Genomic DNA, 21,200 nt, shown 5'->3' with positions numbered 1-21,200 from the left:
TATTGCCTTTATTAGATCAGTGCCTGCTGGCAGCACACGTCTCACCAGGCCAACCATCAGAGAATGGTTTTCTTCTATTTTAATTAGGCAAACTTAGGAAACTTAGCTGGTGCAGGTATACATAGAACTGAAGTTACATTCAGTAACTCTGATGCTGCCCCCCACCTTTCCATACCTCTGACATTACCTTCCCCCAAAATGCAAAGCGGCTGCCGCTGCCACACAGTTACCACCAAAAAAGGAGAATTTTGGGCGGCATTGTGGCTGCCAACCACTTCATACCCCTGCTGCAGTGGTCATAACCACTTTCCCTCTGTTGCCTTCTCCTCATTCAAATGATTGCAGAGCAGTGAGTTACTGTGCAGCAGTGTCAGAGCCCCATAGATTCGGGTACCTTTCTGTTTTGAGTTTTGAGGAGAAAAAATTTGGGAACCTCTGATCTCTGGAAATGATGAATGAAAATTGAACTGAGCAATGGAAGTTGAGTCTCATGTCTTTTTATTTGACATGTAGCCTACTTTCCATCTCAGAGAGGCAGAGCAGAGCGTACGGAGCCATGCAGGAATGATTCATTTGAGTCCTGACACTGTGTTACACTGTTGTGCTCTGTTGTTAGGTTGTGCCACTTGCCAAGTGCTCAGCAAGGAGAGACACTGAATAGCAGTTCTGGGTGGTCACATTACAGTAATGTCACTTCGCCCACTTATGATTCTGAATGTTTGCTCTTATGTCTTGTAATTATCTTAATTGAGAATTATTATATTGTATTTAAATTATGTAGGGATATAAATTGTAAAATTGAAGTCGTTTGAAGGAAATTACTGACCTTTCTTGCCTAATCTTTATGTACAGGGTATTCCAGAGTCGAGTGGCAAGATGGTAGAAGATAATCAGAGCCTTGAATGAGAGAGCAAATGTTTCACAATAAAAGCCTTGTTAACACATAAAGGGTTTCTGTCCACTGAAACATGGAAGGGCTTTTAATTTGAAACAGAGGAAGTATTAAGTTGTATTAACAGCATGATGCAGTCATTTTAACAGGGCGAGTGAGAGTGGATCAAAACTGTGGTTTGTACTTTTGCTACATCACTGACTGACTAGCCGGCTAGCTACCTACCTAGCAAACAGATGTGATAAACATGAGTGACGGTTGTTAGGGAGTTAGAATAATCATATCATTGTTTGTTTTTCCAGAATTTTCCAGCACTGTACAGTACTGTGCAAAAGTTTTAGGCAGGTGTGAAAAAAAAATGCTATAAACTAAGAATGCTTTCAAAAAAATTAATAATTGTTTATTTTTTATCAATTTACAAAATGCAAATAGAGCAAACAAAGGAACAATCTAAATCAAATCAATATTTGGCGTCTTTGCCTTCAAAGTAGCATCAGTTCTTACAGGTACACTTGCACGCAGTCAGGGTTTTTTTAGGATTATAGTCGGGCATATGATCAACCAATTCTACCAAACAGGTGCTAATGACCATCCACTTCACATGTAGGTTGAAACACAGTCATTGACTGAAACAGAAACAGCTTCAAACTGGGTGAGGAACAGCCAAACTCTGCTACCAAGGAGAGTTTGTGGAAGAGAGTTTCATGTAACAGGTCACACAAGACTGAACACAGCAACAAGACACAAGGTAGTTCTACTGCATCAGCAAGGTCTCTCCCAAAGACTTCAGAGCAGACTGGAGTTTCAAAATGTTCAAGTTCTTTAGAAGAAACACAAAGAAACAGGAAACGTTGAGGACTATAGATGCAGCAGTCAATGGATGAATAACACATTAAGCTTATTTCCCTTTGAAATCAAAAGATGCCCAGTAGTGCCATCAGCTCAGAACTGGCAGAAACCAGTGGGACCCAGGTACACCCATCTACTGTCTGGAGAAGGCTGACCAGAAGTGGAGTTGCAGCCATAAAGCCATACCTCCATGGAAACAAGGCCAATCGACTCAACTGTACATGAAAACATTGGAACAGGGGTGCAGAAAAGTGGCAGCAGGTGCTCTGGACTAGCAGAAGACAGTTTGTTCACTGAGAGGCTGGAGAGCGGTACAATAATGAGTGTCTGCAGGCAACAGTGAATTTTGATCAGGATGAATGTTGTCCTCAATGCGGGGAATACAGGCAGATACTTACACATCATGTAATAACATCAGGGAGGCGTATGATTGGCCCCAAATTTATTCAGACAACGACCCCAAGCATACAGCCAATGTCATTAAGAACTATCTTCAACGTAAAGAAGAACAAGAAGTTCTGGAAGTGATGGTATGGCCCCCACAGAGCCCTGCTCATGGAGTCTGTCTGGATTACACAAAGAGACCGGCAGATTTGAGGAAGCCTACATCCACAGAAGATCTGTGGTTAGTTCTCCAAGATGTTTGGAACAACCTACCAGCAGAGTTCCTTCAAAAACTGTGTGGAAGTGTACCTAGAAGAATTAATGCTGTTTTGAAGGCAAAGGGTGCTCACACTAAATATTGATTGATTTAGATTCACTTCTGTTCATTCACTGCATTTAAACACACTGAAGCACTGAAGGGTTAACATCAATGACAGCTGCTTCCTGTCTGTTTTTAATTAGTCAGGACGGTTTAATGACTAATGCTGGTTCAATCAGGATGCACAAATCAAACCAGTTTAAGCTTTTACACTGGACCGGACCTGCAAAACCGGATACCGACCCAACCCTAGTGGCTGGATTAACAAAGGCCAGGTTAATTATTTCTTTATGCTAAGTGGATTTGTCTTTATATAGTACTATATATAGGAGCAATTTGGGGTTCAGTATCATGCTCAACGACACTTTGACTGGACCTGGGGAGCCGGGAATCGTGCCAGCAAACCTCCGATTACTAGTCAACCCGCTCTACCAGTAACAGTTCAGTAACACACTGAGAAGTGTTCAAGGGCCACATTCTTTGACAACATGCCTCAGCACTCAGCAGAGAGATGACAACTTGTTGAGGCAATAAAAAGTCATAGATTGTCCAGGACACTTGACAGAAACTATTTTTACAGCATAACCCAAGAAAATGGTGCATTTGTGTTAGAACTGTCACAGCATCAGTTTCACACCATGATTATTATGTAGTGAAAAGTGGTGATGATATTATTCTCAATATCTATCTGCTGCTCCTGTTCTCATTGAGCCAGAGGCACATTCAGATTGAAAACATTCAAACTAAGAATGAACAGGTGAAACATGCAGGAACCATTCTTCTATCAACACATGGGCCTTTAGCCTGTGTTACGTTATGCACACACAGTCTGCCATTTGACCCGATAAACACACACACTCTCACACACACACACACACACACACACACACACACACACACACACACACACACACACACACACACACACACACTCTGAGCTGAAGAAGGATTGAGAGGAAAAAGAGCTGCTGAGCAAGAATATTTTCACATTAAACTCTGTAAATTAAGGATTCATTCTGACCAAACTGCAGTTGGTGATTGTTGGAACAGTGGAAAGACTAACAGAGAAGGTTCTAAGGGGTTTCTGTTTGTCGTTTGAATGAAGTGACATTTAAAATGAGTTAAAAGGCAAATATATGTAATAATATTTCCCCTCTTGATAGTTTGCTAGTTTATTTTTTTTTTTATTGCAAAGCAAAATTCAACACGCATCTCCCTGCCTCAATACCAAACTCTACCGATTAAACAAAGTGGTTAAAACAATTTCTGGAAACTTTCCATGGGAAGTTAAGTTCAGGTATTTTGGGAATATTCCAAATCATAAACTCCATGGGAATTGTGGAAATTTCGGTGAATTAACCTGTGAATACCTACAGTGTGCCACTTTAACCAAAAATATATACATTATACAAATATTTCTGTAAGCAAACAAGTCAAATAAAGTTGACTAACAAATGTTAAGTAAAAATATAAAGTAATGTCACATACTGCCTGTCCACTGCCACAGCAGTTATTGCCAGTTCTCAGAGTGTGTGTCCTTTTGACATGTGACGTGTGTGTGTGTGTGTGTGTGTGTGTGTGTGTGTGTGTGTTTGACTTCACACTCAAAGGCAGACCGGGCAGAGCTATACAAAATCTACTGACATCATGTAAAAATCCAAAAGATGCAGTGATAATCAGATGATAATATTGAGATGGAAAAACATGATCTGGCAGTTCTTCTCATATTTCATTCATTCATGATGGAGAATGAAGAGTTTGTTTGACAGAAGCCAAGACTTCCACCTCTGCTCCATGACGTAAGCAAAGTACGCAAGTGCTGAAATAAAAGCTTTTTTTTTTCTTTATAGAATGTCTCAGCATGTTAGCGCCGCTCATCTTTTTCTATGTGGGACTTCTTTGTGAAGAAGAGGAGTTGGCTCCGTCAGCAGCTATCTTTAATCACAGTGATAATTTCGTGGCTTCGGTGCTGGGAGAGCTGATGAGTCATATCCTACAGGGATGCCACTAATCACACCCCTGTGGAATTTCTGTGTGTGTGTGTAATTATGTTTGCAACAGTAATTGCCTGGCATATCAATATATCTACTGTAAACACTCTTTCTGTTAGTATAAAGGCTACTGTGGTTGAGTGGCAGATAAAGTCTGACTGTATTGGTCACATGTGACCATGACTTTGGAGCAGTCGCTCCCATGCTTTTATTACAATAACCTGTGAAAATACATGCCCTACTCGCTGGCAACTGAATGTATCTCAGGTAAACACCAGGCCAGTAGACCTTTTTCACAGCAGCCATTTTGACATGACATGTTACCATTGATACTAATTAAAGTCAGGGTTAGGGTTAGCTGTTTTTGAAGGTTTGCTGTACATGTCAGTTTTCACGGACAGGGCTTAAGTCTGCATATAAACCAAACCAGCTGCGGGGGTGGCATGTTTCTGCCTCCTACTTATCAGTTTTAATCTTGGTTCTTATTTTTCTGATTCTACCGATGGTGAAAAAAGTTACTTCCTCTTCTCCCTCTGATTGTTTGTATCAGTGTAAAAACTGTGGCACAGACTTCATGTTTCATTCGCACCAGCTGACACATTTTTTGGTGCCATTTCATTTGAAGAGGTGTGTTTAAGACTGAAGTGGCAACGTCATAACCACGACTGTTGTCATGTAGTGTCAGTGTCATACACCTCCTCTCAAATAACGTGATATCAGTTGTTCTTCTGTTCTCTGCTGAACAGGAAGTACATCTGTGTGATGCAAATGCTGTCTATTTTAAGGCTCTGATGTGCACAGCTATTAACAAAAAACACAACTGTTATACTATGTACTATCATATATTGTGCATGTATTTTTGGCAGTGGATGTTGTCAAGGTCATTACTCTGTAAATGCAGGTTCAGTGCAGGCTGAGCTCCTTCCTGTGACTGCCTCTATGACCAGGCCTGTAGCAGCAGTGGCTTGTTGTGATAAGACCTGAGCCTGCTGCCACTTCATATGTGCAGCCAGTGGAAGTGAGTGACACTGCAGCTCTTTGTGCAGCAGAGTAGAATGGCCGCCATGCACCACAGCTGAAAGCAGGAGGTTGGTTTGTATTAGCAGCTGCTGCGCCTCTCTGTCTCCCTGCTTCTCCCTCTGCTCCTTCCTTCCTTCCACTCTCTCTCTCTCTCACTCTCTCTCTCTCTCTCTCTCTCTCTCTCTCTCGCTCTCTCTCCCCCCCCCCTCCGTCTCATTCCTTCCATACCAGACATAACTACTGGCCAGCTGAGTTAGTCGCCAGCCTTGCGCTGTACTTCTCTGTAAAAGAACAGCCAGAGTCAGCATTCAGTTGTATAACACATAATTACAACAAGTTGTGGAAACATAGCCCCCTCTCTGCTCCTCTCACCACAACTGTGTGTGTGTGTGTGTGTGTGTGTGTGCGCACACATTTTTGCGTGCACATATGTGGCCTGTGTGTATGTCTGACTTTAGAGTTCTGTTGCATTTGGGCAACATCATGTGAACGGTGGTATTAAAAAGTCCAGAAGGCAGATGAGTGGACACACGTGAACAAGCCTTGTTTCATCTGCTATCAGTACTTCTTCAGGCTTCATCAGAGTCTGCAGAGATTCTCAGGAAAAGTAGAGCAATGTCACCAACAGGCCTCTCCTCTGCAGATACGATGACATGTGACTTGTGACAAAGCACAGGTGTAAATCATCAATTAATGATTGAACAGAGAGATTCAGGCTCATGGTATTGTTCCTGCTGGATCACTGTCCCACTGCCATGACTCACTGGGACACTAGAATACAACAGAGACATTGTTAATGTTATTAGTAACACATGCTTTTCCTCTGACAAGTCGTTTGAGTCGTCTGCTGTGATAAAGGCCTGTTGTGTTACATTAAGGTTCTACAGTAAAGACAAGGAGGAAGAAGAGTTGTCTGTTATTACATCATCATCACATGTATCTGTACTGTTGCTATGGATAAGTATCAGGACCAATTTGGGGGAGATGTAAATAGATTAATCAACTAACTGCTAATAAGTAGCCTACAAGAACAGTGGGGTAGCCAGGTCTGGCCACCAACAGGACGGGTCCGAGGCACAACAGGGGAGCGGGAATCCTCATTACCCAAAGTGCAGAACCCATCAGTAATATCAGTATTTTTTATGCTGTGTTTTGTTATGTTTTTTATGTTGTGGTTGGTTTGTTTTTTTAATTATATATTTATTTTAATTTTAATTAATTTATTTATTTATTATTTATATTACTTATATACTTATTCATAAGTTTGTGCATTGCCTTTCATTATGGTTTAGACATTTGTGCGTTATGGATCTGGGAACGTTGGCATCCATTTTTTACGTAGTAGGGAGACCCCCACCATTGGCAAAGCCCAGGGCTTGTGCTGACAACTGCCACCCCACACTGGGGGACAAGAGGTTTGTTGGAAGGTTAAGGATGGTTGTGGGATTTATTTGAAATGAGAGCTAGTGAGTGTGGGTGTGTGTGCACAGAGGTCAAAATTCTGTGAATATAAATAATAAATAAAATGCTAAAAATAATCCTTCACTGAACTCTACTATGTTTTGTCACTTTAACCTGCTAGTATTTGATATAAATTACATTTTGTCGTCTACTTTTTAAATCAGTCCCCAAAAAAATAACCGGGTGTTGTGTGGCTGACTGGCTGCCAGCCCACTCTTTCTACTTTTGGTCAAGTCCATCAAGACACAAGCTCTGAAAGTCTTGCCTTGGTGCTTATTTTATTTTTATTTAACCTTTATTTAACCAGATTAAAAAAAACCCTATTGAGATCAAGACCTCTTTCACAAGGGTGAACTGGCCAAGAAAGGCAGCAGCATACGTCATAACAATCAAGACAGACGAACAACAACAACGAACAAGCAAGAGTGGGGAGGTCCTTTATCAGTAAAGAGGACTTTGGTTTGGATGTGTTGTGGGACAGGGAGCCGGTGGACTCTTTGAAGGACAGGAGTGAGACTGACAGGCGGAAGAGTTTTGGATATCGGACTTGGCAAATATAATGCGTATTAGACGTTTAAGCTGTTGTAGATGGCTAGTTTGATTGGATGATGATGCTCAGTGCAATTCAAGCTCGCTAGCTGGAAGGAGGTTTTTCTTGCAACTGTTGCCAAGTGCTTACTCCTGGTGGAATTGTTGGGTCTCAGAATATAATATTATAAAAAGTATGGTCTAGAACTGCTCTATATAGAAAGAGTCATGCGAGTTATGATTTGGCGCTATATAAATTAAATTGAAATTGGATTAGGATCAGTGATAGTCCTTCCAGTGGTATAGCCCAAGGCTCGGTGGACAATTAAGACCAGTCAGAGCTCTAAAGGAACTCTATTGTTGCCCTGCAGGGACGAAGTACAGACACAAGGGCTCTTGCCAGATGGAGAGACGGCTCTGGAGCTAGATTTGCTGCACAGAAATGCACCTTTTAGGAACAATTTTAGATGGTAACTTGTGATTCCCATTAGCATAACCTCCACACAGCAGTGGTGGAGCCTACATTGGTAAAGCAGTCCAAGGAATAAGTTAGCTCCAAATTAGTGGAGTCATCCTGGGAATCATAGAGGGAAGTGGTTGGCTTTGATCCTCATGTGGAACAGCCCTGTTTTACCTTGACCGGTAAACTAGTGGACTCATGTGCCCCAGCAAGGCTAGCCAAAAGCTGAGGTCAGTCTGCTGCTGGAAAAGGACCAAGATGAGCTGCTCCATGGAGGCTAACTCACACTTGATCTCGGAGTGAAACAAGGAGGTGACCATACTTGGAAATATATCCTCAGTTTCTTCCAGAATGACACTAACAAGTAGGGAAGCATCCAGTGTAGAGGAGTACAAGATTCAGAAAGAGTTCCATTTGCAGTGTGGGTAATATGGAAGAACTATGTGTGTATGGAACAAAAAAGAAGATATCTGATATGTAATAAGTTCTCATCAGTCTCTGGTGAATCTCTTCCTCTTCTTCTTCAGGTCATTTCTCTTCAGGCTATCTTAAGCTCCTGTCCCTCAGCACAGGCAGTGGACACTGCCATCTTAAGTGGCCTGCCTGTTATCATGACACACTGGTTCCCTGGAGTCTGCTTAGCTTCCACATGCGGATGCCAGCTTACATAATGGCAATTACATTGGTACTTTCAGACACACACATACAAAGTTCAGATGGCCTGGCCTGTATTATTAGTAGTATATGTGGACAGAGTTTAGTTGTGCTTCAGTTGGTTTAGGGGTCATGTTTTTCATGATGGAAGAGTTGAGGCTGACCTATATATAACATCCAGGCCCAGATTATATCTGGAGTGTCTCTGTAGAAGCATTTCTTCACACTAGCACTTGTTGATAGTTGGAGGAATGGAGGCTGGGGAACAGTTAACCTGGATATCTAAATTCACAAGCCTTTATCAGACTACTGCTAGAATCTGAATGTGTGGATTCCAAATGCAAAGGCTGAAACGTCAGGAAAGTGATCACCAAGGTGTTTCTGCATGGGATGAAGATCCCTGGCATTTCAGAATGTCAGAACAGACAGCGAGCAGATGCCAACATCTCTGGAAATGGTTTAAAATGTGCGGTGATGTGTGGACTGATGATAGGATAGCAGTGGCAGTGTGAATATTGTTGTTTGAACCTCTCCTTCCTATATTTAGACCAGCTTTAAGCCTGATTTATAAAAAGACATGATGAGACCTGAGCTCAAAAAGGATCTCTTTACTGTCTGCTCTGGTGATAAAACTATTTATGCCGTCTGCACTTTGTGGCCACAGCCTCGGTCCCCAAACCACTGAACCATTATCCATTCATAATTCCATCTTATGCCACTCGTCTATCTCACTTTGAGACGCACTGTTAATTCATTTCACAACATTTGTTGGGCCTCTGTGAGCTGTGACTGCTCAAGTGGGCTCTGGAAACAGACTGATCTCAAATGAACCCCCGCTGTGGGATGAGAGGGTGGGTGGACTAATGAGCAGGGTAACACACACACACACACACACACACAGTGGTGTTTTTCCATTGCTTCAGAGGACATTACATTGACTTACATTCATTTCTTGGAGACTTACCCTGACCTGTGCCTCTCTTTTAACCTAACCTTAGCATAAACCAACCTAAAAGTAATAAACCTGAAACTGAATGATTTACATGATATGGAGTTTTGTCCCCAGTTGGCAGAAGAGTCCCCACAATGTGACTGTATGTAGAGATTTATCTCCACATAATGTGAGTAATACATGTTCACATGTGCATTCACACACACGTCACATACATGCATTACACTGTGGTGTGGGGATTATGTGTACAGAGGATCTGATGCTGTAAACTTAAGTCATCTTAATGCCTCGTGCTTAATGTCCTTTGGTGATATGAAGCTAAAGCTAAGTCTCTATTCACAAGCTGCCTCCTTCCAAGTCTGCATTTCAATCCAAAATGAGTCATGAGTCAGTAAAAGAGTCCTCTGAATGGTAAATGATGGCTTCCTTTGTCTGGAGAACACAAACAGTGTATCATCTCATCTGTCTATTATGTGCTGCTCTTTTGTTAAAAGATACTCAAACGCAGCACTTGTCAAGTGGTCATTGGGTGGTCTCCATACATCAAGAGTAGTGGAATCCAGACACCAACTGAAAAGCAAACTTTTGTTGTTAAGCAGCACAGAAATGCTGTTAAATACTACGAGTTAGCACTTTAGTAGTTTCACATATGGACAACGTGCATTACAATACAGTAAGTTCTATCTTTGTCAAATTTAGAGTGTTAGCTCTGTCAGTCTGTGTGTCCATCAGTCCACCACTTTGGTACCGACTGAAATATTCATATGATGTTTCCTAATAACTATATAAACTAAACTAAAATAAATTAAAATATCTCAACATTCTGTCTGTACAGAAACAGCATCCATGAAGCAGGTGTGAAGCAGCTAGGTCTTCCATCATACAGATAATGAGATGCAGATCTATGAGAGAATATGCTACCATGTACATAGCAGAGTGTCTCTTCTTTTAGATTGACGGTGATTACGGTTGGAACAGTGACTTGTCAAACCTTAATCATGGGTGTGTGTGAGTGTGTTCCCGTGGAACCTATTTAAACCATCAGCTCTTTTCTGTTCATACTCCGACAGAGCAGAGTTATATAACACTGAATGATGCGACAAAGCAAATATGACATTGACCATGTCTTTCCACACAGGGTTTAGGTGTCAGGATGGTTTGTAATGACACGCCTTTTTGAGTTCCCTCCTCTGCTGTATAGATGTATACTAAGCAGTGCTATGGAATGAACATGGTGAAATTATTAAGTAAAAACTGTTAGCTTCTGATTTTGTGATTTTCTTAATACTTTTTCACAGATGTTCAATCAAGAACATAATTGGAAGATTAGTTGATATGGGAAATGATTAGTTGCTGCCCTAAAAGAAAATGATCCAGCAACTGTACATATTGGCTGCAAATGGAGACGAGTTAACTGGTTTTCAGTCATAGACTCTTTTAAGTCACATCGAAATAAAACAGGAAATTCTGTTGCTTTCCTTGAATGCACTGAAAAACCACACCACTGTGATTTTTTTTTTTTTGGAAATCATATCAGTACAGCAATATAGACTTCATATTATCCAAGTGAATTATTTATTTATTTTCTGACAAAGGTTTTCATGCTGTAGCCAGATTGATTCTTCTCCAGCAGACACTACAGCTTTGTAAACACATCACGTACGCTCATGTATGAGCAGTTCTAACAGGCGTGTGTCTGCCTCTGTGTGTTGGAGGAAGCCTTTGTCTGGCTCCATCAAACACAATCAAACTGTGTGTGCGATGTGAGGAAGGCTTGTTTTCTCCTCTGAGTGTGTGCAAGGAGGACTTGTAAGGCTCCTCTGTTTTCCTCTGACTTCCTGTTTCCTGCCCATGAATGGGCCAACCACATCACTGCATGTAGAAGAGCTGGGTGGTGACCTCGGCTCTGTGTCTTTCTGACAAGTCTGTAATTAGAATGTGTTTTGAACAGTGAGCCAGTCATGCTCACTGTTAACTTCATGTATATGCGACGCAGAGTCCTGATCAGAGTCCTCAGCAGCTTTGAACAGCAGACGAGCTTCAGGCTGTACTAAAGAATGAATCAGCTTCATTTGCTCACACTTATTACTTATGACTTATTATTACAAAGTGACCCAGAGTAAACAGTTCAGGACTCCTGGACGAATTCAAACTAAAGAATACAACTTCAGGCAGGAGTCTGGAGTTCAGGCCAGCACAGACCGGTAGAAACTTCTAAATATTATTATACACGTGCTTCAACATTGTTATGAAACATATCCTGTGGGGGTTTGTTATGACTGGACAAACTATTTCTAAGTTATAGTCTGATTTGTGTTCAAATTTGTAGCAATCCTTTTAGTAGTATGAGACTTTCAGGGTATGCATCAGGTTCTTCCATGGCTGTATCATGTGAGTTTAGTGAAGAATGGCCCAGCGGTTGTTGACTTTGGTCTATTTATGTACTGCGCCACGCCCTGTTTAAAGTTCTTGGTCAATATCTTGAAAACTAAACACGATATCAACAAGCTTTAAGCAACTCGTGATACGCTTGGTACAAAAATGACTCACGGAAGATTTGCTGGCAATCAAACCAAGTGTTCAGTAGGAAATATAGAAATGGTGGAAATTCTAGTCAAGTGGACTTTAGTGGTCCAAGAGACTTTTTAGTAAAGCATATTGAACTGGACTTGTCTGTCCAATTTCAAGTCAATTAGACTAATTGTGTGAGGGCGTGGCCTGTCCAAAATTTCTACAGTGCCACCATCTGACTGAAGTACAGGGCTCCGGTCAGGTCATCAGTTCATTTAAAGTAGTAGTAATAGTTTAGTCTCTGAAATAAAACACTTCAAAACTAACAAAAAATAAAGGCAGTTCTTAACCAAAAATGCGATCTGCACGTTCATATAAACACTGACAGTGTAACCAGAATAACAAAACTCTCACTGAAACCATATTAGCCTTTCACAATAAGACAGCCAAGCTGGCCAGTTGGCTCAACATGCAGTTTATATCCTCACAGGCTAGTTACTGAAACACCTTCTGACAGCAGCTCTGGAAACGCACTTAACAGTAGAAGTACACAGAGAGAACTAAGTGATGTCACCACATGAATCTCACAGTCGCAGTAATTGAAACTTGCATCGTCAGTGACTTCTGCACCAAAAGGACAGAAATGTGTGAAAGAGTTTCAAAATAAGAGTTTCAAAAATAAAAGTCCCTGAACCAAAATGTCTCTGAACAGGAAGAATTCATAACAGGGTTCGTGTTTTTTCAAGCATTCAGTCATTTATTTTCCATAACCGCTTATTCTTATCAAGGTCACGAGGGGCTGAACTGGTCCCAGCTGACACTGTGAGAGGGACGGGGGTATACCCCGGACAAGTCACCAGTTCTTTGCATATCATCTCCTGTTATTGGATAAATCTAGCTCATTCATGGCATGAGACAAAAAAGTTTGATTAAATTAAACTTCTTCATGCCTTCATTTGATAAACAGAAACATGCTGAGCTGACCACTGTCACAGCTGTTGTAAAGTAACTGAAGGTAGCACTCATCACAGTAGCATCAGTTAATAATAAATGTATTTAGGATTTATAAATCATGCTGAGGACAGACAAAAACATCCAAGTTGGAACCTGCAGACTTTATGTCACAGAGTTGTGACATGGTGAATGTTGTCAAATTAAAAATCTTTTCTTCATTTGCTGCATTCATATTATTGTCTGAAGCTGCAGTGTGTTGTGCTACAAATCCAGCATTTATGCAAATCTTAAAAATGATAGCTTCCTGTTTCAGGAGCCCTTTCTACACAAAGATCCTGCCATACTGTGATAAAGAGCTTTACACTGAACCAAACATCCCCAGTGTGTGATGGTGTGATCGCAGATAGCATGTCAGTGATGCAAAAGAGGACTGCCATGTAACACAACACTTTGACACTGTTACAGTGCTACATGCTGTGTTGTGTTACACACTGCACAACTCAACTTGACCCTGCTCGACTCTGGTTTCCACACAGATAGTCCTCAGAGGAGGTGGAGCTGATTGTCATAGTGATGCTATTCCAACATTTGAAACAACACACAGGAACTTAGCTTTGGAACTTGCACTGTACATCTGCTGCTCACCTTTTCTTCTGCTCCGCTCACCATAACTTTCTGCTGCTCTCACAGTTTGACTTTATTATTATGGCTGTCAATCGATTAAAAAAAATTAACTAATTAATCGCAAAAAATTCTGTAATTAATCGCGATTAATCTATCAATAAATGTATCAATAAATTAAATGCATTTTTCTGAGACTGAAGCTTATAATGAATATTTATTTATGTAAAATGATCAAATTAATGTAGAATAAACACAGAGAAAGTATATTTAAATTCATTCATTTTATTGGCTTAAGGTGCACATATGCACAGTGCAAATAGAAAAAAGCCAGAATGAGGAAATATACTGACGAGTGCCACACTCCTGTAGTGTAGACTGGGTGTTTTGCTTTGAGGTGATGTGTTAAAGTCGTGTTACTTCTGTGGAATTTAAATTCGGCTTTGCAAACTGTGCAAATTGCCTTGTTTTTGTCCAACGAGCCGTCGGGCAACTTTTTAAAATGAAATGTTCCCCCTGAAAGTCCGTCCTTATCCATCTTTCCGCCATAGACTCTCCTTTAGTTAGGATAGATCATAGACATATACATAGACTCTCCTTTAGTTAGGATAGATCATAGACATATACATAGACTCTCCTTTAGTTAGGATAGATCATAGAACATATACATAGACTCTCCTTTAGTTAGGATAGATATAGACATATATACAGAGACTTCCTTAAGTTAGGATAGATCATAGCAATATAAATAGACTCCCTTTAGTTAGGATAGATCATAGACATATATACATAGACCCCTTTAGTTAGGATAGATCATAGACATATATACATAGACTCTCCTTTAGTTAGGATAGATCATAGACATATATACAGACTCTCCTTTAGTTAGGATAGATCATAGACATATATACAGACTCTCCTTTAGTTAGGATAGATCATAGACACATAGACGCCTCATTGAGCAGGTTGGTCCGTTGCTGCGATACGTTAATGCGTCCGCCATATTGGATGTGGCAGATCTACCCGTAAACTAAAACAAGCAGGGCCGGTTTTAGCTGTGGGCAATGTGGGCGACCGCCCAGGGCGCAGTCTCCGTGAGGGCTTTAAGTTAATGCCTCTTATACACCCATTCACACACACACTAATATATCTGGGAAACAAAGCTCTACTTTGCCACATCCAAAATGGCGGCTGCCACCGGAAGTAAACAAAACCGTGTTAATTGCGTTAATTTTTTTTAACGCGTTAATTCTTTAAAATTAATCGACAAAATTAACGCGTTAATTTTGACAGCACTATTTATTATACAACTAGTAGGTCTAACCGAGCAATCTGATTGGTCAACTAGACATTTAGAATGTGCTCAAATCAGCATGACATCACACCTGACTCATCACTAAAAATATCTCCACATTCTCATAGGGCTGTGCAATTAATCGAAATTTGATCACGATTTCGATTTTGTTGTCAAACGATCTAAAAATTCATATAATCGAGTCTAAATGATTTATTTTCCACTTTTCATTACACAAGTTCTGAGAGACACGCATGCGCAATACATTCCATTTCACGCGGTCCTGCTGACTAACAGGATAGCCCATACTCCCTCACGCAGCTGAAGAGTGAGAAGGTGTGTCGTTTGGTGTGAGATTGAAAGTGAATGAGAAGAATCCGATGAGAAACAGCAGCACATAATGTGCAAGATTTGCTACAAGGTAATAGCTGCTCCTCTTGGTAACACTACAAATTTATTCAACCATCTCAAACAAAAGCACAAAGTCACTCACGACGAATTAATAAAGAAACAAAAAGACAAAGCCAGTGCCACAACCAGCAAGACGTTAACACAAACTCAGTCATCGATCACAGACACATTGTTTAATGTGACTCCTTATCCGACAAGTTCGGAGAGGCACAAGACATTGGGCTACGTTTACACATAGCCGGGTATGATGAAAAACGAATATTTCCCTCCCTCCGTTTTCCAAAATAACATCGTGCACATAGCATCGTTTTCAGAAAAGTTTTCGCTTACATCAACCCACATAAATACACCATGGAGTGCCATCATAACTACGCCAAGCCTATGGGCGGCTTGCTTCCATGATCATCGTCATAGCAAAAGGTAAACATTGGTCGCACTTTTGGTGCATCAGCTGCCTAAAACTCGATTTGTTTTCAGAGACAAATTCACCGTTTGCGTGTAAAAGATCGGTACAAACGAAGGGAGATGTCTCCGTTTTTTAAAATACCTGTGTACGTGTAAACGGGGCCTAACAGCTGCCATTGGATATTTCTTAGCTAAAGATATGCAACCCATTAATACAGTCCAGGGTGAGGGTTTCAAGAAGATGCTTATTGCTTATTATTATATTTATTTTGTTCTATAAATATAGAGAATTTGCAGAGCAGCTGGATACATAGTTTATTTTGGATACATTTATGTTTTTCTATGCCTTATTTAATGTTCCATAAAGTATATTTACTTTATTGATTTAATGCTTTATACATTGCAAAACAGCTGTAAAGTACATATTTGTAGCCAAAATGTATTTTCAATTTGAATATTTTGCATAAAGAATCAATAACAAAGTGTTTTTTGAGAGAGGGAGAAATGCTGAATAAATGCATTGTGGAACTCAGAATTAATAGTTTGAATAATCGTGATTTCAATATTGACCAAAATAATCGTGATATTGATTTTTTTCTGTAATCGAGCAGCCCTACATTGTCACGTCCTGAAAATACAGAACATGTAAACAAATATGAGTAAGTCCACTGGAAGTCAACTTTAATAAAGTAATACATCTGAATTTATAATTTTAGCTTTCTTTAATGAATATTCTGTGTTATGGAGCTGGTAGACCGCCTCAATAGTACAGGTGTGTACCTCGTTAATACAGGTGTGCACCTCGTTAATACAGGTGTGTATCGTTAATAGGGCTGCCACAAACGATTATTTTGATAGTCGACTAATCACCGTTTATTTTTTCGATTAGTCGACTAATTGGATCATACGTAAAATGATTGTCTCGGAGAGGGGCAAGTGGGCGGGTGCTATAAACCTCGCGGACGGATCCGTGAGCCACCTTCGCCCCCGAGTGTTTCCATGCCGACCCAGAGCCGCCGTGGAGGAAATGCGCCCGGCGGAGGCCAGTCAGTGCCGGGGAGAGGTCCCACGAGGGGATCGTCCCACGAGGGGATCCTCCCGCATCGTGCGGCCGTCCCTAACCTGCCGAGTTGAATCCCCGGGCAGACTGCGCGGAAGTTGCGGAAAAATCGCGGTGATTGGTTAAAATTGCAACACCGCCCTGATTTCACGGGGATTCACTGAAGTTGCGTTAAAGTTGCAAATCGCAACATCATGAATTTCTGGAGGGTCTGTGTTATGGTATCATTTACGGTACAGTCAGGCCGCGGTTTTCAGAGAAAATCAAAGTTAAAAAAAAAAAAAAACGAAGCGTCGACTACTAAATTAGTCACGATTATGTTGACGAACAAAATCGTCGACATAATCGTGACTAATCGACTAATCGTGGCAGCACTAATCGTTAATACAGGGGTGTGCCTCGTTAATACAGGTGTGCACCTCGTTTGTGTGCAGCATGTCAGAGATCAAACAGTTCAGTGAGCTCAGAGAAAATGTTGTTTTTGAAGAATGACTCCATCGATCTTTGTTCAACACATTTTGACTTAACAACGCTGTGGAGTTACTGGAAATGTTTGGATCATCCTCCATCAGCTGTGCCGGTGAGTCGCTGATACGGCGCTAGCTTCAAAATAAATGTAAAGTTCACAGACTGAGGAGCCAAATGTGTGCATGGAAAAATCTATATCTTATTCACACGATATCTTGTGTCACTACAATCTCCATAAGCATTAACAGGACTAGAAAGCGTCTCCGTTGCTAGGTCGTTACTAAGGCTCGGGCTACGTGCTGGAGTAGTGAACTGGGTTCCATTACATATAGGAGTCAACTGATTGTTTTTCAGGTATTAGTCAGGCCCCGTGTATCACCCTAGAAACGGAGATCAGAACGGAAACGGCTACCAAAGAAATATTTATTTTAAGGAGCAAATTGCCCCAAAACATGAATATCTTTTGATTATATATTTTATTGAAGTTGGTGATTGTTGTATAATTGCAGCATTACACTTGAGGGCGTTCTTTAAATTATTATTGGCACTCCAGTGACGCTAACGGCCACATCACTGTCATGCCAATAACGACGTTAAAGCACACCCTCTTGTGTAATATCAATTCTGCTCTCTGCTCAGAAGAACACCAGCACTGGTCGATTTTAATGATGATAATCAATCACAAGTTATGATATGACCAGCCATGGTGTTTCGTCCTCTAAAAACATAAACACGTGTAAATCCTTAAGTACATGGTGAATTGAGGTGCACTCCTCTGTGTGAGTAACTACAGTGGAGGAGACTGAATGCAGGTTTAACACTCAGCAGAGTAACCAGCTATCTGAGCAGATGTTGACTGTGTTCAGCAGTCTGCTGAACAGAAGAGATTTGAACTATTTTTCTGTGAGGCTGTAGGCTTTAATGAAAAATGTGTAAGAGCGTTTTCACACATAATAAATTGTGTGCACACACCCACATTAAAGGTTTGGCTACACTGGTACCAGTAAAAACAAGAACATATTGTCTGACAGCTGAATAGGCTGCATTAAGTCCATCTAACCTGTAATACAGGCTCCCTGTGATGGTTTCTGGTGTGTGTGTGGAAACAGGAGTGTCAGTTTGAAACTGTGTCCTTTCATCAGAGCACCTGAGAAATGTTGCAAAGATGCAAAGACTTTTTTGTCTTTCTGGAGCTGACCTTTTCATGAGCTGTATGAAACAGTATTGGAGATCTGTTTGGTATTTCCCTGTGTCAACTTCCTGTTTTCTGTCTTCAGCACTGGAGAGCATTCATTCAAACCCAGCCGAGTCCATCTTCTGTGATAATGACTGTTTTGAACATATTTTCTCACATCTCTTCATATCTTTTCTCTCTAGAGCCCAGCATCATGAAACTGAATCCTCAACAAGCTCCACTCTATGTAAGTACCTCTAGTTATCACACCTCATCACCATGACCAGCCAAACACTGCGACATGTTCTGCTGTTTTTCTGTGGATAAGCATGAGCTCACCACAGCAGTTCTTTCTAAACTGTTACTATGGACACAGCAGATGTTATGTTTGGACTCCTTCTTCTTCTAGCTTCTGCTGTTAGCAGCTAATTCCATATTAAAGCTAACAGTGGCTAACCCTAAACTTCAGTAACTAATTACTTATACAGTGGTCCATCGTTTATCGCGGGGGATACGTTCTGAAAATAACCCGCAATAGACGAAATCCGCAAAGTAATCAGCTTTATTTATTACAATTATTCTACATGTTTTAAGGCCGTAAAACCCCTAACCACACACTTTTATACACCTTTCTCAGACAGGCATTAACATTTTCTCACATTTATCTCTTATTTAAACACTCTCAAAGTTCAGACTTTTGCAGATTTAACAAAAATAAGAACAATACTGTATTGGTAAATGAAACCGTATTTCACAGTTCCTCTGATGGTGCCTCTTTGTCCTGGTACCGCTCCGCTGTAACGGCTTTTTCCTCTGAAGTCCTTGGTACAGGTGTTTTTTTCCGAGTGCAAAACATACAACGCATTTTGTACAGTACTACCTTAGCCAATCAGGACACAATGCGCGTTCATACTGTACAGTACGCTGTAAAAAAAGCATGCAAATTACACTAAAAATAATCAGTGAGGCCGCGAAAAGTGAACCGCGTTATAGTGAGGGAAGAGAACTGTACACAAACAATCTTAGAACCCATCCACTGTTGCCTGCAGACAATTTAGACTACATGAATGTTGATGACTTAAAAGAAGTGACTAAAAAGCTGAATCTGATGATATAACGCTGATGATATTTTGCTCTTCACAGTGTTGCATCCAAAGCTCACTCAAATGTGATTGGTAACTATAACTCTGCAAACTGCAAACAGAAAGCAGCCATCACCTACAGGTTCTGTGTTCATGTGCAGACATCTGTTTATAGAGATCAGCACTGAGTCAGTCTCCATTTAAGAATTATACTTGTTTACAGCCTGGTGCAAAAGAAAACAAAAGAAAAAAAAAACGGATTTGTGCTTTATAGCTCATTTCTGGGATTCGGCCCACCTCAGGTCAGCTGATGATTCACGCCTTGCCAATATTTAGATTAGCTGGGAGGAGGAAGAAGCAGTATATTCAACATAGCGGCAGCCAGCGGTGCATATTTTCAGCTTCACCTACAGGTGACGTCAAGGAGGCTCTGTCCATTCTTTATACTGTCATTGAGTTGGATATGTTTTTCATATATGATACAAATCTGTTTGAATTGTTGACATGCCCTAAAGAACAAGAAGTACAATATGTTTCTTCCTTTTAGTTTTTCAGGACCTCAGATATGCAACATGGCAGGACTGTGTTCTCAGTGTGTGTGTGTGTGCGTCTGTGTCTGTGTACGTATGAGAAAAGACAACAACATATTTGTGGCTCCATTCAACCATTCATTAAAAGATATGTTTTGGTCACAGTGAAATTACACAGCAGCAACACCCTGGTGGGATGTTTACACTTTCTTTCCTGCTGTCCACATACACACACACACACACACACACACACACACACACACACACACACACACACACACACACACACACGTTTGAAACATGGAACCTGAAATAGCACAATTGTTGTTTGTTAAATATTCTAAGTTCTTGAGTCTGACACACCAGGAGAAGGGGCAGAGACAGACAGTGTTCTGCCATTATCCAAAGTAAGCCTGTAACAATACTGGATTTGCATAAATTGGGTCTGACTGTGAAGCTGAGACTGCTGTGGGTTCATTGAGTCCAGTTGTATTCATGTGTGATGATGTGACTCCTCATAGGAGCCATTTCATTGTAGTGTACAGAGGCATATTGTCACATATGCCACGCCAGAAAAATAAATGTACAGTCGTGGCCAAAGGTTTTGAAAATGTGATATAAGGTCTGGAGAGTTTCCTGGCCATGGAGCCAAAGTTTTGATGTTTTGTTCCCCGAGCCACTTAGGTACCTCTTTTGCCTTATGGCAAGGTGCTCCATCATGCAGGAAAAGGCATCGCTTGTCACCAAATTGTTGTTGGATAGTTGGGAGAAGTTGCTCTCAGAGGATGTTTTGGTACCATTCTTTATTCATGGCTGTGTTCTGCAGCAAAATTGTGAGTGAGCCCACTCCCTTGGCTGAAAAGCAACCCCGCACATGAATAGTTTCAGGGTATTTTACTGTTGGCATGACACAGGACTGATGGTAACGCTCATCTTTTTTTCTCTGGACAAGCTTTTTTCCAGATGCCCCAAACAATCGGAAAGGGGATTCATCAGAGAAAATGACCCCAGTCCTCAGCAGTCCAGTCCCTGTACTTTTTGTATTCATACATTAAGAATACAGCACCAGGCTACACAGGAAGAAAACCTGCTGGAGGCAGCACATTTTCTCATTGACCAGCACATTATAACGTGAACGTTTTACGTTATAACAAAATAAATGATCATGCCATAATGTGAT

The 21,200-nt window shown here is 40.9% G+C and overlaps 1 protein-coding gene across 6 annotated transcripts in view; it reads left to right on the top strand.

Moving 5' to 3' along the window:
• LOC104937876 (A-kinase anchor protein 13-like) overlaps positions 1-21,200 on the top strand; it is a 106,183-nt gene that overhangs the window by 7,802 nt on the left and 77,181 nt on the right. For all 6 annotated transcript variants that reach the window (XM_027278709.1, XM_027278713.1, XM_027278712.1 and 3 more), the window contains exon 2: positions 18,612-18,655. In XM_027278709.1, coding sequence (XP_027134510.1) covers positions 18,623-18,655 — 33 coding nt within the window. In that variant the 5' untranslated portion in view covers positions 18,612-18,622. The remainder of the gene's footprint in view (positions 1-18,611; positions 18,656-21,200) is intronic.

The sequence above is a fragment of the Larimichthys crocea genome, chromosome V, assembly GCF_000972845.2.
Source record: "Larimichthys crocea isolate SSNF chromosome V, L_crocea_2.0, whole genome shotgun sequence".
NCBI lineage: Eukaryota > Metazoa > Chordata > Actinopteri > Sciaenidae > Larimichthys > Larimichthys crocea.
Note: the sequence above shows the minus strand (reverse complement) of the source record. Positions and strands in the feature narration are given on the sequence as shown.